General features: G+C 38.7%; 1 protein-coding gene across 6 annotated transcripts in view; it reads left to right on the top strand.

The window, feature by feature from the left end:
- The window catches only part of ark2cb (arkadia (RNF111) C-terminal like ring finger ubiquitin ligase 2Cb), a 42,295-nt gene that overhangs the window by 22,671 nt on the left and 7,389 nt on the right, over nucleotides 1-12,235 (top strand). For 5 of the 6 annotated variants that reach the window (XM_061899245.1, XM_061899254.1, XM_061899236.1 and 2 more), the window contains 4 exons: nucleotides 2,119-2,248; nucleotides 2,385-2,489; nucleotides 6,286-6,381; nucleotides 6,745-6,848. In XM_061899245.1, coding sequence (XP_061755229.1) covers nucleotides 2,119-2,248; nucleotides 2,385-2,489; nucleotides 6,286-6,381; nucleotides 6,745-6,848 — 435 coding nt within the window. Of the gene's footprint in view, nucleotides 1-2,118; nucleotides 2,249-2,384; nucleotides 2,490-6,285; nucleotides 6,382-6,514; nucleotides 6,849-12,235 lie in introns of all 6 variants that reach the window. The other variant, XR_009806599.1, reaches the window with a different exon arrangement.

The raw sequence follows: 12,235 nt of genomic DNA, 5'->3' as shown, positions 1-12,235 counted from the left end.
TGGTCCATAATATCATCAGAAGGTTCAGAGAATCTGGAGAAATCACTCCATGCCCGGAAAAAAACATTGAATGACCGTGACCTTCGATCCCTCAGACGACACTCTATCAAAAACCGACATCAATCTCTAAATGATATCACCACACGGGCTCAAGAACACTTCAGAAAACCTGTGTCACTAAAAACAGTTGGTCGCTACATCTGTAAGTGCAAGTTAAAACTCTAATATGCAAAGCGAAAGCCATTTCTCAACAACATTCAGAAACGCCGCCGGCTCCTCTGGGCCGAGATCATCTGCAAACCCTGTGTCCATATGAGTTGGGAAATTGTGTTAGATGTAAATATAAACGGAATACAATGATTTGCAAATCATTTTTAACCCATATTCAATTGAATGCACTACAAAGACAAGATATTTGATGTTCAAACTCATAAACTTTATTTTTTTTTTGCAAATAATAATTAACTTAGAATTTCATGGCTGCAACACGTGCCAAAGTAGTTGGGAAAGGGCATGTTCACCACTGTGTTACATCACCTTTTCTTTTAACAACACTCAATAAACGTTTGGGAACTGAGGAAACTAATTGTTGAAGCTCTGAAAGTGGAATTCTTTCCCATTCTTGTTTTATGTAGAGCTTCAGTCATTCAACAGTCCTGGATCTCCGCTGTTGTATTTTACGCTTCATAATGTGTATATATATTAGGGGTGGGCAAATTAATGCGTTAATTATGAGTTAACTCATCAATCTATTAACGCCGACAATTATTTTATCGCACATTTGCGTATGTTGTTTACATGCTTTTATTTTGTTAACGCCTTCTCTTAACAAGATGGCGTCGCCCGGCGTCGAGGGGCTCTTGGTAAAGATGGAACATTTGGCAAAAATACCGGACGATTCTGCAAATTTCATGGCTGGCTTACAGCGTGGTCACTCCGGGATCACTTACGACCGCCAGACAATTCTGGATGTGGATAGATCGGGCCGTTTTGGACTGAATGACGCGTGCTTGCTAGACCTGCTAGCTAGCATGGGAATACTTTGCCGGCTACATCCAGCGGCCTGTGAAGCAGCGGAGTATATGTGTTGTCCGTTTATTTATGATTAATGCAGACGAGGAGTGTTGGCTGAGTTCTCAACGTTTACTTTCAGAGCGTGCATATCACAACATACAAGATGCCGTCATGGCGACACAACCTATACCGGGCTACCGCGCATGCTCGTCACTCCTGTTGCATGCTGGGTAGGGTAGTACTTTTTTTCCCTGGCTCATAACATCACAATATAGTACCATGTATATGCGTTCAGTTTACCAAAGCACCAAGCAAACAATCGGAAAATTCCCATCATATCAATTCCTAGATATGGTCATAATTATTTTAAGTGCACTACGCAGAATAAACACAACATTATTGATATTGCTACTCTGGATAATTTGATCAAAAATTCCCTAAAACAGCCCACTACCTATAATATAGGTTTTTTAAACATAAGATCCCTGATAAAAAAAAATGTTTCTGCTGTTACGTCAAAAATTGCCTGTTCAGATGTTATGATTGTGGCTCAGAGATTTGTATGTAGATTATATGTTAAATGTTTGTATTTACATTTTTTGAGTTGATTTTCATAAAATATGCTATTTAACTGCTACTGTTTAACAAGGACTGATTTAAATTGTGTTTGCACAACAAATGTTTTGGCGCTTTTGTTCATGTGGGAGAATATTCCAATAAAGGTGCACTAAACACTATTTTTGAATTCATTATTGGGCTTTGCGTATACAATGCAGTTAATCGCGATTAATCAGAGAAATAGTGCGATTTAACTTCAATTAAAATTTTTAATCGTTGCCCAGCCCTAATATATATATGTGTGTATATGTGTGTGTGTGTGTGTGTATATATATATATACAGTATATATATATATATATGCATGTATATATATATATATATATATATATATATGTATGTATGTATGTATGTATGCATGTATTTTTTTTTTTTCAACTTGGGACGTGCCTACTGGCTGTAATTTGGGGACCCCTAGTTTACAGCGAATACCACTGAATTATGTTTTGTATTAAATATAAACAGTGTGTTTTTTTTTCTGTATAAAGGGATTTAAGTGTAGACGCAGGACTTCCCCCACACCAGTACCACATCCACCCACTGCCGCAGCACTATCAGCACTATCTGACCTCTCCCAGAATGCACCACTTCCCCAGGAACAACACCTCAACACAAGTGGTGAGCCAAAAATCCCATTGGGTCTATCGGGGTGAACACCCTAGCAGCGCTCCTATGAGCCTCAACAATTCATCATCCAGACAACCCCTCTGCGCTCCTTTTGTCTGACTCTGGACTTTCAATCGTCTTTTCCCAGGTCGTACACGAGATCCGAAACTATCCGTATCCTCAGTTGCACTTGCTGGCGCTGCAGAGCCTCAACCCCTCTCGTCATGCATCAGCTGTAAGGGAAAGCTACGAGGTTAGTGGCACTAATTGATTGGAAATATTTGATAATTCCGTTTGACAGCTTCTTATTATGTAAATACATCCAACACGCTTAAGTGTATTTACAATGTCCCAAAATAATATTTTAATATGTTCATGTCCAGTTAAAAGCTTGCAATACTTCAAAAGATCAGAGTGTTATATTTGACTATAGTCAAATGTATTTCTAAAAGTATTATTTTACTTAAAGGGCTCAAGTTACATTTTAAGACCAAACCCCACCGGCTAGCTTATGTTACCATTAGTCGTTTAACAAAAAAATATATATTTATCAAACGTCCATTACAAATTTAATTGAAAGTAGAAATTGCTTATTGGCCTGAGAAAATGTGTCTGCCGTTAAGTCTTGTCACTCACTGTTCTCTTGGCTACACATAGACTCAGTCCAAGAGAAGCAATGTTTTCCAGGCCAGGGACCCGCAAACTGATATAGGTATGAAACGCGGAACCTTCCGGAAAGTATTTGCAACACATCACTTTTTTTCACATTTTTGTTATTTTACAGCCTTATTCAACATTTATTTTTCAGGCATGTAACATTTAATTGAAAACACATTTTAAACATAATATTCGCGTCAAAATATTACCTTTGCTTTTTTTTAATGGAATATTAATATAAACTAGATGAGGCAATTCCTGAGATAATTGTATGTGAATGCTGCAATGCTGAAGTTGAACTGATATCCTGGAATTTTTTTTAGAATTGTTGGAATATCAATCAATCAATCAATCAAAGTTTATTTATATAGCCCTAAATCAAGAGTGTCTCAAAGGGCTGCACATGCACAAAGACATCCTCGGCTCGGATCCCACATTAGGGCAAGAAAAAAAAACTCAACCCAATGGGATATAATGAGAAACCTTGGAGGGGACCGCAGATGAGGGCACCCCCCTACCCCCCGTCGAGTGGATCTAGTTAATAGTGTGAGAGTCAAGTCCATAGTGGGGCCGAATTAAGTGGAGACAAGTCAGCAGCGCAGAGACATCCCCAACTGATGCACAGATGAGTGGTCCACCCTGGATCCCGACTTTGAACAGCTAGCGAATCATATGTGGTTACCTAATAACTTCTCCACGCAGGAGAGGAGGACTTAGCAGAACACAGACGGTAGATCAACTGGTCTATTTAAAACACGGGTCTCAAACTCAATTAACCTGGGGGCCACTGGATGCAGAAACTGGGTGAGGCTGGGCCGCAAGAAAAGAATTCTTAAAAAAAATCAAACATGCCCTTTTTAATGAATTCACCTTCTTTGAATGGCTTTCCCGCCCCAGCAAACATCTCACTCACCATGTAGGTAGCTCTGACTGCTGCATCGCTCTTTTCTGTTGCTTTCTTGAAGAGATCTTGTTGCGTCAGTAGACTGATTTTAAAATTTGTTACCCGATTCACTCTCTCATCTCCCTGTTATTTTGCATGCTCCTCAGCATGTCTAGTTGTATAATGACGTTTCAAATTGTATTCCTTGTGCACCGTAACTTTCTCTGTGCAAATAAGATATTGCATCTCCCACTTTTCCTGGAATTGTCTTTGCTCATCACTAACCCTTCTCTTCGCTGCAGGCTTTGAAAAAGACATGTTTGGGGTTGTGGAATATATTTGTATTTAGCCGACGCACGGAGAATAATGTTATTTCCGCAATGTGTGTCGTTCCGCTTTTCCTCCCTACGGCAACACGGCGGTTGGCGTAAAGTACCGCGATTGCGAGCGCAAAAAAGTGATGTCTCCCGCAGTGTTATCCGGCGTCATATAGAAATATATGTAGTGTTCATCGTGTGAGGCAATGCAAATTAAACAATAAAAAACAAATAACGTTTGAATTGGTCCAGGTTATCAGGGACTTTATTACTGACGGACAGGTGTCGCGTAAGAAAACCCTCGTCTCAATGGCAACGTTTCTGTCGCTTTCACTCATTTGCCGCTTTTCCACTAATGCAGGGGTATTTTGGAGCCAAATAACTAAAATCGTCACTGTCTGGAGCCAACGGGGGCCCGGGGTTTGGTGGAAGCGGGGGTGTATATTGTAGCCCGGAATAGTTAGGGCTGCATGGGATTCTGAGTATTTGTTCTGTTGTGTTACGGTGCGGATGTTCTCCCAAAATGTGTTTGTCATTTTTGGCGCATATTTGTAACAGTATTAAAGTTTTTCATACGGCCACCCTCAGTGTGACCTGTATGGCTGTTGACCAAGTATGTCTTGCAGTCACTTGTGTGTGTCCACAGCAACCAAATACAACGTGTCTGAGCTGGCACGCTGTTACTACAGGTTGTAGAGGACGCTAAAGGCAGTGAAGTGAAGTGAATTATATTTATATAGTGCTTTTCTCTAGTGACTCAAAGCGCTTTACATAGTGAAACCCAATATCCAAGTTACATTTAAACCAGTGTGGGTGGCACTGGGAGCAGGTAAAGTGTCTTGCCCAAGGACACAACGGCAGTGACTAGGATGGCGGAAGCGGGAATCGAACCTGCAACCCTCAAGTTGCTGGCACGGCCACTCTACCAACCGAGCTATACCGCCCAGTGCCATCACGTCAGTCCTTGAAATTTAGAGTCAAAGTTCAAAGTCGGGAGGGTTGGCAAGTTTGACGCTGTCAAGTGCCATTAATACAACACTCGCGGGCCACACTAACATTAAATTTTCAAATTAAGGCGCGGGCCGCAAAATAACGTCTCGCGGGCCGCAATCTTGGACCCCTGTTTTAAAGGCCAGAGTATAGAAATGGATATACAAATTATCCATACTAATTAATGGAAGTCTAAATTTCTATATAAATAAATCAATACCACTACAAAAAAAACAACAACTCAGTATGTACTGAAGAAGGAGATTTATTCTATAATTAGATATTATTAATACAATAAATATATCTATTTCAACGATATGACTTTTCATGAAAATAAATAAATAAATCTTGCGCTCTCTGCTGGTGGGTGCAAAATGAAGCATCTACACCAAGGGTGTCAACCGTACAGCCCGCGAAAATTTTTTTATCTGGTCTGCGGGATGAATTTGCTAAGTATAAAAATGTACCTGAAATTTTTGAATGAAAGAAACAGCTGTTTTAAATCTGTCCACTGGATGTCGCTATAGCAATTATTTATATCTTTGTAGATGATGCTATTAATGTTCAAAATAAACCACATTTTGTTAGTACATCAGTCAAGGAAAATGATCAAACTACATTAATAACATCCTGTAATTTGATTTTTATATAATTTTTTTCATCTTGATTGAAAACTAGCACCAATGAGTTGACTGATGAACATTATCACATAATTTAGTCAGAAATATAAATAACGGAAAATAAAGTCTATATACTATTAACCGCATCAGGTAATTGTAAAAAAAACCCCCCCAAAAACAACAAAATTATTATTTGTACAATTTCAGAATGTGTTCTATTTAAAAAAAAAAGAAATTAATCTGAAGTTGTCTTTATTTTTAAGTTATCGTGCTGTAATTTTAACAATTAGGAGTAGATTTTTCTCCATGTTGCCCCCGATCTAAAATGAGTTTGACACCCCTGCTTTACACAATGTAACATTTTTACAATTATTTGTAATTGCCATGCATATCATATGTACGGCGATGAGGTGGCGACTTGTCCAGGGTGTACCCCGCCTTCCGCCCGATTGTAGCTGAGATAGGCGCCAGCTCCCCCCGCGACCCCAAAGGGAATAAGCTGTAAAAAATGGATGGATGGATGGATCATATGTACGGTGTAACATTTGGTAATACTTTGGATGCTCTTTTTATCACCTGTAGGAACTTTTACAGCTGGAGGACCGACTAGGCAGCGTAAACCGTGGAGCGGTCCAAACCACCATTGAGAGATTCACTTTCCCTCACAAGTACAAGAAGGTATGAGTAAGCAAGGCAGGAAGTGCCTTTTTTATTTTTTTTTAATGCGGGGCAGCCACAGGAATTGGAAATACGAGTTCAAAGGTCAAACTCATTTTGAGCACCAGCTTTAAGTGAAATAACATGTCTGCAGACTGCATGATATCACAGTGAGGGATGAGTCACTCTGGAGGGGATTTGAACAAGCACGTCTGGTGAACGTGACCTAAATACTTGGAGAGAAGACTGGCACATCATTAGGCTCACACAAAATCAAGGCTTTTACATCTTTTTCTTCTCATTCAAAAAGCCCAAATAGTACATCTTTTTTGGGGTGGGGGGAGATAAGGTGAAAATGCACACCTGTGTGTCTGTGTGCTGCAGAGAATCCCCCAGGACCTGAAGATGTGTCTGGATGACGAAGAGCTAGACACGGATGAAAAGTGCACCATTTGTTTATCCATGTTGGAGGACGGCGAGGATGTCAGGTACAACAAGAGCACGCTCTACTTTATTTGGCCAATCTCAACGTGTGGCGTTTGTGCTATCATTTTGGGGAGTTTTATGGGACAGGCTGTCTTCATTTAAAGGCCTACTGAAATTAGATTTTCCTTTTTAAACGGGAATAGCAGGTCCATTCTATGTGTCATACTTGATCATTTCGCGATATTGCCATATTTTTGATGAAAGGATTTAGTAGAGAACATCGACGATAAAGTTCGCAACTTTTGGTTGCTAATAGAAAAGCCCTGCATTTATCGGATGTATGTGCGCGTGACGTCATGAGTTGCAGGGCTCCACACGTATTCACATTGTTTATAATGGGAGCCACCAGCAGTAAGAGCAATTCGGACCGAGAAAGCGACAATTTCCCCATTAATTTGAACGAGGATGAAAGATTTGTGAATTAGGATATTGATAGTGAAGGACTAGAAAAAAAAAGTGACGGCTCCGGGCGGCGGCAGTGTGAGCGTTTCAGATGTAATTAGACACATTTACTAGGATAATTCTGGAAGATCCCTTATCTGCTTATTGTTTTAATAGTGTTTTAGTGAGATTTTAAAGGTTGTAAAGACATACCTCGAGGTCGGATGGCTGTGGTGAACACGCAGTGTCTCAGAGAGAAGCCGAGGAGCCAAGCTCACAGCTGCCTTTTTTGACAGCTGCTGCAGGACGAAGAATAATCCATTGATATCTCTGGTAACATATATATCACAATTTCCCCATCCAAAAACATGCTGGTTGACATAGAGAAAACATGTTTGCTTGACCGCTCTGTGTTAAAGCTTCACAACAAACAAAGAAACACCGGCTGTGACTCGGTGCTAAAGACAGCTGCAATCCACTCTTTCCACCAACAGCATTGTTCTTTATAGTCTCCATTATTAAATGCAGCAACACGGATGTCCAAATACTGTGTAATTATGCCATTAAAGCAGACAACTTTTAGCCGCGAGTGGTGCAGCGCTAATATTTCCTGACAGTCCTTGACGTCACGCGTACGCGTCATCATTCCGCGACGTTTTCAACAAGAAACTCGCGGGAAATTTAAAATTGCCATTTAGTAAACTAAAAAGGCCGTATTGCTATGTGTTGCAATGTTAATATTTCATCATTGATATATACACTATCAGACTGCGTGGTGGGTAGTAGTGGGTTTCAGTAGGCCTTTAATGGATTTATTACAATCTTTGCAAGCTGGCTAACATTTGCTGTGGTTTGGAAGAACATGGCATACAAACTATCAGAAATGCAGCCAAAATTACATAGAGATGATATGTCATGAAACATGGAAAAATAAACCATATGAACAGAAAACAAAAGTAAAGGAAATTAAATATACCTACAAACGTGGCATAAAGATGCAATGTGTACATACAACTAGCCTAAATAGCATGTTAGCATCGGTTAGCTTGCAGTCATGCAGTGATAAAATATACCTGATCAGCACTCCAACAAGTCAATAATGTCAACAAAGCTCACCTTTGGGCATTCACGCACTATGTAAAACATTTGGTGGACAAAATGAGACAAAGAAGGAGTGGCATAAAACATGTCTTTCTGTGGAATCGTCGGAGAAAGTTATACATGTAAACAAACTGAGTCACAGCTCACACAACAGTGAGTTCAAGGGCCGCTGAAATTAGTAGGACAAAATGGCGCTCGCCAAATATTTTCATCACTGAAGCATAAACACAAATAAACTGTGGGCTTTCTAACAATTAGGAAGGTTTGTGTCGTGTTTGTCCTATTAAAACAATATTACAACAACAAACATATTTTTACCCCTATTTTTTTTCCATTTCTATACATTTTCGAAAAAGGACGCCACTAAAGAGTCGCGGGTTGCTGACCCCCGGTTTAGAAGAAGTAAGTAAAGTAGAACTACTCATGTGAAGCCTGAAAGATACAATGAGGAAGAAAGGAGACTATTTAGAGAGCTTTTGTGCCATCTAGTGGTGTTTTATAGTTACTGCTATAATTAATGTGCAAAAAATAGAGTATTTGTAATATTACCGCAAACTGTTTTATTTCACAATATAATTTTTTTCAAATTCAAGTAATACTTTTGTTTGAAAAAGGTAATAAATATTTAATTTTTTTTTTTTTTGACTTGTCAGAGTTACACATTTTCCTCATACTATTGCAAGCACAGCTTTTTTTCCCGTATTGCAGTATTTTAAATGTGTGCTAGTATTACTGTTTATCCCACAAACATTTGGTCACGCATCTTTTTTGAAAATGACTTTTTGTAGGATTATGTTATGGGTAATTTAGGATTTAAATGTACCCATAATATCAATAATAAAAGATTTTCCATAAAAATATATGCCACAATATTTTTTTAATACTAGAGAATATCCTTATTTAATTAAAATTCCCATTTATTTGTAAAGATTATGACTTCATTGTAGAAATGTTTGTTTTTCAGGTTTTTTCTGCAAAATTTACAACTTAATTTGAATTATGTAAATAATCTTTACTTAAATTCTTATGACATTACAACTTTTGAAAATACAGTTTATTTTATATATTATTTTGTAAGAAAGTATTACATACGATTATTGTTGTCCCGGTACCAATATTTTGGTACCGGTAACAAAATTATTTTGATACTTTGATACTTTTCTAAATAAAAAGGGACCACAAAACATTTCATTTTTGGCTTTATTTTAACAAAAAATCTTACGGTACATAAAACATATCTTTCTTATTGCAAGTTTGTCCTTAAATAAAATAGTGAACATGCGAGACAACTTGTCTTTTACTAGTAAGTAAACTAACAAAGGCTCCTAAATTAGCTGCTGACATATGCAGTAACATATTGTGTAGTTTGTCATTCTATTAATTTTTTCAAAATTATTAAGAACAAGTGGTAGAAAATGAATTATTAACCTATTTGTTTATTTACTGTTAATATCTGCTTACATTCTCTTTTAACATGTTCGATCTACACTTCTATTAAAATGTAATAATCACTTATTCTTCTGTTGTTTGGATACTTCACATTTTTTTGAGATGATACCACAAATTCCGATATCAATCCGATACCAAGTAATTACAGGACCGGTACTTTTCAGAGGCGGTATAGTACCGAATATATATTTTATTAGCATCGCGGTACTATACTAATACCAGTATACCGTACAACCCTACATACAAATATATATAAAAACATTTATTCTCTACTTTTTTAGGATATGATTAAATAAGATATATTTACATGAATATTTAAAGTAATAAAAAACATTGCTATTATGAAAATCAATTCCTAATTCTTCACAAAAATCTACAGATCCCCTAAAGCAGGGGTAGGGAACCTGTGGCTCTTTTGATGACTGCATCTGGCTCTCGGATAAATCTTAGCTGACATTAGTTAACACGTGAGGTAATGAATAATTCCGCTGGTAATCACTGTGTTAAAAATAACGTTAAAAATATAAAACATTCTCATGCATTTTAATCCATCCATCCGTTTCCTACCACACCTGTTCAAGAAGTCGCATTAATGGTAAGTAGTATTGTATTTATTATTGATTAGCTTCAGAACAACAATGTTAGTATAAAGAATAAGAGACTTATTGTACGCTAAAAATGCTGGTCTTAACTTAAAAATGCACGCATTAAGTTGTATTCAGTGTTAAAAAAATATTACATGGCTCTCACGGAAATACATTTTAAAATATTTGGCTTTCATGGCTCTCTCAGCCAAAAAGGTTACTGAACCCTGCCCTAAAGGGACATGGAGAAAAAAATGCTTGGCGAGATCTTGCGATACTTTTTGCAAGCTCTCACAAAAGGTTTTTTCCCCTATGTCAGTGAACCGGAAGTCAAACAGACACAGCGATGGAGGAGCCAACCCACCATCCGTGGGCGAAATGTATTTATTTCTATTTTACTTTTGGCCTAACATATAAAGACATCATGGGTAGGCTCCCGCATGCTCTCGCTCCTCCATTGCCGTGTCTCTTACACTCCCGGTCAACCATCTAGTGGTTAATGTCCGCCCTGAGTCCTACCGAAGACTATAAAAATTGTACCTATTACCTCCCTGCTTGTCACTCAGCATCAAGGGTTGGAATTGGGGGTTAAATTACCAAAATGATTCCTGAGCACGGCCACCGCTGCTGCTCACTGCTCCCCTCATCTCCCAGGGGGTGGAACAAAGGGATGGGTCTCATGCAAAGGGTAATTTCACCACACCTAGTGTGTGTGTGTGACTATCATTGGTACTTTAAAGGCCTACTGAAACCCACTACCACCGACCATGCGGTCTGATAGTTTATATATCAATGATGAAATATTAACATTGCAACGCATGCCAATACGGCCGGTTTAGTTTACTAAATTACAAATTTAAATATCCCGCGGAGTTTCTTGTTGAAAACGTCGCGGAATGATGACGCGTGCAGGGGACCTATTAGTGCAGCACCATTTGCGGCTAAAAGTCATCTCCTTTCATCGCGCAATTAAACAGTATTCTGGACATCTGTGTTGCTGAATCTTCTGCAATTTGTTCAATTAATAATGGAGAAGTCAAAGTAGAAAGATGTAGATAGGAAGCTTTAGCCTTTAGCCACACAAATTCCCGGAGGTGAAGCTTTACTATAGATCAGAGCGGTCAAGCGAACATGGTTCCCGACCACTTGTCAACCGGGAGGTTTCGGTGAGAAAATTGTGGTAAAAAGTCTCCTTTTACCGGAGATCAGCTGAGCTTGCGCCGTCCATGCAGCTGCCGTCGACTTCCCTCAGAGACTGGCGTCAAGACACCCTTGGACACACCCCTCCGACTATCAGGTACTGTTAAACTCACTAAAACACTAGCAACACAATAGAAAGATAAGGGACTTCCCAGAATTATCCTAGTAAATGTGTCAAACATCGGAATCCGTCCCAATGCAATCGCCTTTTTTTCCCCTTTTTTTCTAGTCCTTCGCTATCAATATCATCATCCACAAATCTTTCATCCTCGCTCAAATTAATGGGGAAATTGTAATTTTCTTGGTCCGAATAGCTCTTGCTGCTGGAGGCTCCCATTATATCTGCGACTTCCGGTAAAGGCAAGACTTTTTCATTTGCGACCAAAAGTTGCAAACTTTATCATCGATGTTCTCTACTAAATCCTTTCAGCAAAAACATGGGAATATTGCGAAATGATCAAGTATGACACATAGAATGGACCTGCTATCCCCGTTTAAATAAGAAAATCTCATTACAGTAGGCCTTTAACTTTACCCATCTCTGTGTCTGTTTTACAAATGTTTGTACTTCCAGTTCACTGATATCGGAAAAAAAAAAAACTTTTTGAGATATCTCGCAAAACATCCATGTCCCTTTAGGGCAGACGTCAGCAACCTTTACCACTCAAAGAGCC

The sequence above is a fragment of the Nerophis ophidion genome, linkage group LG01, assembly GCF_033978795.1.
Source record: "Nerophis ophidion isolate RoL-2023_Sa linkage group LG01, RoL_Noph_v1.0, whole genome shotgun sequence".
NCBI lineage: Eukaryota > Metazoa > Chordata > Actinopteri > Syngnathiformes > Syngnathidae > Nerophis > Nerophis ophidion.
The sequence above is the reverse complement of the archived record's forward strand: the minus strand, read 5'-3'. Positions and strand labels throughout refer to the sequence as shown.